We start from the raw sequence: 5,955 nt of genomic DNA, 5'->3' as shown, positions 1-5,955 counted from the left end.
GACCGAAAACACAGACTCTCTAGGTGGGTCCATTAGTCCTTATATGGAAATGGCTCTTTAGACAATGGTAGGAACATCTGTGTATGTTACATAATCGCCACAGCGTCACACCATGACCATGGGCTATTGAGCTCCAGAGGAGACATGGGGATGGTTAAGAGCTGGCATTGAGGTCATTCAAGGCATTGTATCATGCCTTTACATATCAGTTTGGCAGTGAGGTGCATCATGGGTAATGCTCCTCGGTGGGCACAACACATCCAGGCCAAAAGCTCACAGTGGACTTTGTCAAACGTTAATTTATCCTAGAATGTTTTTTTCGGAATATTTGCCGGTCCTTATGGTTTAATTTCTGTACCTTCGATCAAGAGAGGCATTAGCTACCGATGCATTCTATGTTGTTTCCGTCCCAAACCAATATGGGGGGAAGGGGGGGGGGGGTGATAGGTTTAATAAGGGTTGCAGCCTAAAAGCAGCCAGGGTTAGAGAGAGAGAACATACTAGAACTGTTTAAGACAGGAAATGAATACCTGGTCTGTTGCTGGGCAACACTTGTCGAGGAGGTGGCGACTGAACGTCTACTGTACGAGAGGAAGGGGTTAACGTTAGAACTTCCTATCGTACCGCCAAGCTCTCATCATGCCTCCCGTTAGTGAGGTGGAGAGTAAGGGTGTGGTCAAGGAGAGGAGCTCCCCTGTGATAGGACGTAAGGTAACAAATCATGCTGGAAAGAGAGATGCATGCCAGCTATTTTGTATTTTCCTTTACGGAAGTACGAATGAATAGTGTGCTGGTAAAATACAGGCAAGTGGAGGGAAGCAGAGATATTGGATAGTGGGAATGAAGAACTTCTGTGATTTGAGAATGTTGGTGCAAAGGAATATTCAACCACTGTCGGAATAGGGAAGATTCGTTGTGTCTAGAAGATAACGGTGTGTGTGTGTGTGTGTGTGTGTGTGTGTGTGTGTGCGTGTGTGTGTGCGTGTGTGCGTGTGTGCGTGTGTGTGTGTGTGTGTGTGTGTGTGTGTGTGTGTGTGTGTGTGTGTGTGTGGCGGTATACAGGAAAGAAGCGTTGGCAAGTCCTTGGAACAGTTGAACAATGGATATTGACTGACAGAACATTGACAGCAGAAGTATGTTCTACAAAAAGACAACATTGTGATGTACCTGGACACAATGTTGAGAGGGTGAAGCCAGGGTGAGTTCAAACACACAACAGGACAGAGGGTGGTGGTGTCTGTCCTACCCGGAGATGAAAGGTAAAGGCTGGGCAACAAACACTCATGCTCTTGATTGCACCGACACGCTTCTTACAATAGGACACCTGTGGCATGTCACATCTTCTATTACACCAATAACAAGTTTCACAAGAATTCAGGAGGGAGAGGGGGTGAGAGAGAGAGGGAGAGAGAGGGAGAAAGAAAGAGAGAGAGACAAAGACAGACAGACACAGAGAGAGACAGACAGACGGGTAGGGAGGAAGACATAAAGACACAGCGAGACAGACCGGCACAGAAACAGACAGACAGACAAAGACAAGGAGACAGACAGACAGACAAAGATGGACAGTGAGACAGATAAACAAAGACAGAGAGTCGTGAGAGTGAGAGTCGAGGCAAGTTGGAATAGAATGGTGAGAGATAGAGAGAGAGAGAGGTAGCAAGAGAGTGAGCGAGACAGAGAGCCTGAGAGAGACAGAAAGAGTGAGAGAGACAGAGAGTGAAAGAGAGAGTGAGAGAGAGAGAGAGATGGAGAGGTAGCAAGAGAGTGAGAGAGACAGAGAGTGGTGAGAGAGACAGAAATAGTGAGAGTGAAAGTGAGAGAGAGACAGAGAGCGAGAGAGAGAGAGAAAGCGAGTGAGCGAGAGAAACAGAGTATTAGAGGGCCACCTGTAACTCACCGGCCACGAAGCAGACCCTCCACAGGCCGGAGTGCAGGGCCATGCGTACCTCGGTGCTCTGGTTGAGGGGCAGTATGACCCCCTCCTCCAGGTACAGCCAGTAGTCCGTGCTCACGGCGATCCCCAGCAGGCCCAGGGCGCACACGGCGAACACGCTGCTCAGCAACGTCAGCGCCTTCCTGCCAAATAGGCTCATACCACAGCCTGAACAGCAGGGGGCGCCACTGGCGGAAAGAGGAGCTGCAGAGGAGAGGAGAGAGGGAAGAGAGGTTAGGGGAGAGGGTGAGACTGAAGGGACCTTCCTGGATAGATGATTCTCTTACTTAGTCAAATGTATTTGTTGTAAGTCGCTTTGGATAAAGGCGTCTGTTAAATGCCAAAATTGTAAATATATATGTCCTCGATCAGAATCACTTTTCTTTGCAAGCTTTTTTCTTTGTATTGGACTTGTTTTGTATATTTGGAGAATTCAATTGACATGCTATAACTCTTCTCTGTGTGTGTGTGTGTGTGTGTGTGTGTGTGTGTGTGTGTGTGTGCATTATTACAGTGTTATTCCTGCATTATTACAGTGTTATTCCTGCATTATTACAATGTTATTACTGCATTATTAGTGTTATTACTACATTATTACAGTGTTATTACTGCATTATTAGTGTTCTTAACACTTTAATGTTGCAGAAACAATGCAGCAACAACATAGTGATAATGCATCAATAAAACTATAGTAATACAGTGATAATGCATTGACAACACTGTAGTAACACAGTGATAATACATTAATCACACTGTAATAGAGCAATTTGTATTTATGTATTTTAATAATACTCGAATGTAGCAATGACAGTGATAATTCAGATATAATTCTGTAATAATACAGTAATATCACTGTAATAATGTAGTAATAACACTGTAATAATGTAGTAATGATGCAGCAATAACATGGTGATATGCAGTAATAACACAGTAATAATGCAGTAATAACACTGTAATAATATAGTAATAATACAGTAAAAACTGTAATAATGCTTGTATGTATGTAATAATGTATGTATGCATGTATGTATGTATGCATGTATGTATGTATGTATGCATGTATGTATGTATTGTATGTATGCATATTTATTAATATGTATGTGTGGACTGCACTTATTCCAAAGCACTTTACAATGGCCTCTCATTCACCCGTTCACACACACATTCACACACACATTCACTCACACACCAATGGCGGCAAGGTGCAAGGTGCCGGCCCACTCATTGGGAGCAATTTGGGGTTCAGTGTCTTGCCCCAGTTCAGTGTCTTACCCCTCGACATGTGGCCAGCCCAGGATCGAACTGCCGAACCACCGCAAGTATGCATGTATGTATACATGTACAGTACCAGTAAAAGGTTTGGACACACGTTCTCATTCATTTGGTGTGAAAGGCACTAGATTTGCAGTAAACTACAACTATAACTACAGTACCGTCCAACCAAGCATAACCAGGCCCAGGTCTAGCACAGCAGTGTACAGCGTATGATAGTCTTCCCATGTTTCTGCTCGTCAACCATAAGCATGGTTCACTTCCTACAGTAACTGTTGTCCACTCTAGCCGCAAGGCTTGGCGGCTTGACGTGGAATGTGTGTGGAGGAGAGAGACATTTTATATAATGGCTTGTCTGTGGACTGTCACTATGAGTTTGCGGTGGGAGCCTGGAGACAGAGCTGGGTTGAGAGAAACAAGAATACTCTTTTTTCCCCCTAGATCTGGCCACTGACCTAATTTTCCCTCAGTGGAGTGGTCACTCCTTAAAGCAGGAGTCAGTTTATATATTACAGTATATATACACTCACTGAACACTATGCTAATACTGGTTAGGGCCTCCCTTTGCTCTCAAAACAGCATCAACTCTTCGTGGCATTGTTTCCAAAAAGATGTTGGAAACATTCCTTTGAGATTCTGGCGATGACATGATGATGACATGATTGCATCACACAATTCCTGCAGATTTCTCACTGTGAAGGTTTCTCAATGTGAAGGTCTTCCTGTGAAGGTCTTCCTTGGCCAACCAGCCTGTTTGTGATTGCTGAGCTCACTGTGCTTTCCTTCTTGCTTTTCAACATGTTCTAAATTGTTGATTTTGGCAAGCCTGAGGTTTTAGCTATGTTTCAGATCTCTCAGCCTAATAACGGCTTCCTTGACTTTCAATGACGCCTCTTTGGTCCTCATGTTGACAAACACCAATAGCAAATGCAAAGCCTAGAATCAATACGAGTCATTGACAGCTCTCTTATGCCTGCACAAATGATGTTACGGAACACACCTGACTTACCAGGAACACCTGCCAAGCCAATTATCCCATTACTTTTGGGTACCCTAAAATAGGGGGACTATTCTTTTTAAATGTTTATTTCTGAATGGTGAAACCAATACACAAATGCTATTAAATAAAAGCTGAGAATATCTTCTATAGTACTGTAATACTACACCGTCCCATTATTTATGCAGGGCACTGTATAGGAGAGGAGACCCATCAACCAATCAAAAATGACGACCTTGTCACAAAGGTCAGCATGTATGGTAAGCCATTAGGGACAGGAATTGAGGTTCATTATTAGAAACCATCATTTCTTGCACCGCAGCCCAAACAATTCCCATTCAACCCAGAGGCGACCAAACGACAGGTCTACTTATATACTAATGGCAGCCTTGCAATAGCTCTGTCTACGACAGCCTGCTAGCATGTGATGCACAGGGGACTTCATTGTCAGGAGCTGTGGATGGATCGTAGGGGGGGCAGTTACCCCAAGCCGTTCTGCCACAAACAAGGTGTCATTACCAAACCCCTAAAAATAGAAACCTATCAGGGCCCCATCAGGGAAGTGTGAACTAATAATTACGTGCATAACGGGACACACTTCCTGGTTCAGGAAAAAAACCCGAAAACTAAATCAGCAGAACTAATAATTGAAGGACCTGACTTGGTCGGGCCAATCATTGGTTCTGTATGTGTGATTTCATTATGTAAGGTAATGGAAGTCACTGGCTCTGTTGCAATCAGCTAGAAATAATTGGCCACTTTTAGGTGTGTGAGGCTGGGGAACAGGGTTAAAATTACATTGCTGTCAGATCCATACCGTACAGCTGATACAGACCCACATAGTTTGTTCAACTATTCTCCATCTTGGCACCAACTGTTCCATGACAATAACGTTCCAGAACGTTCTGCCTAGACTTTCTAATCCGAGAGAATGCCAAACTGCCTAAATCAATGTCGTTGATTGTTCCCTATTTATTTGTCCTATTCAGAAATATAAAAGTCAGTTGGATTCTGCTGCTATATCCTACCCCCAACCGCCCTTCATATACTAACTCTGAGTCTCAAACTGTGCATGAAACAGTTGCTGTTAAACCTCAAAAGCTAAAAAAAGAGTTAAACCTCAAAAGCTCAGCATCACGCTCAACAGTTGCTGTTGCCATAACAGCTCCTAAACCCCGACATGAAAAAAGAAGAAAGAGCATTAAAAACATTGAAAAGATTCCATTTTGACAAAAGCCCTCATCCTCCATCCGCTCAGCTTTAATGATCCCAGCGAGCTGCACTACCTCTTTTAGCTTTCACCTCCCTCCCCTAAGGCAAGTCGGCCTCTTGGTTCTACCCATATAATTCATAGTTTTCATGCGACGTCTTATAGGAACTCCCACCTGGTGGGCAAAACAAATCTTTCTTCCACTACCCGCCTGCTATTTTATCAGGTTTTTACCAAGTAGTTTGTTGTTTGACAAAATGCCGGATAGTTGTGGGCAATCGGGTGCACTAACCGACGAGGAGACGACCTTGGGTTGTGCTTCTACAATATTCCGTCCGAAAAAGAAAACCGGAAAAAGATGGATAAAGTGCATATCCTCTTCCGTAGCAAGACTACAACAGTTTTAGAATTACATAAAAGGGTTCAATGTTGAATACAGGTGTAGATTCTTCCTGGGAATGTACTGGAAGACATGGGAAAGTAAGGCCAACCAAGCGAAATAAAAGTCAAACCGAGGTCAGGATGCAGACAGAGAAGAAG

General features: G+C 43.8%; 1 protein-coding gene across 2 annotated transcripts in view; it reads right to left on the bottom strand.

Moving 5' to 3' along the window:
* The window catches only part of LOC308176068 (voltage-dependent calcium channel gamma-5 subunit), a gene marked incomplete at both ends in the record, with an annotated part of 10,283 nt that extends 8,166 nt beyond the window's left edge, over nt 1-2,117 (bottom strand). The window contains one exon of one of the 2 annotated variants that reach the window (XM_080550666.1): nt 1,901-2,117. In XM_080550666.1, coding sequence (XP_080406792.1) covers nt 1,901-2,096 — 196 coding nt within the window. Of the gene's footprint in view, nt 1-1,896 lie in introns of both variants that reach the window. The other variant, XM_080550665.1, reaches the window with a different exon arrangement.
* Nucleotides 2,118-5,955: the final 3,838 nt, after the last annotated feature.

This window comes from Nansenia antarctica (genome assembly GCF_963989245.1).
Source record: "Nansenia antarctica genome assembly, chromosome: 2".
In the NCBI taxonomy this organism is placed as follows: Eukaryota; Metazoa; Chordata; class Actinopteri; order Argentiniformes; family Microstomatidae; genus Nansenia; species Nansenia antarctica.
This window is presented reverse-complemented; position numbering and strand designations above follow the sequence as displayed.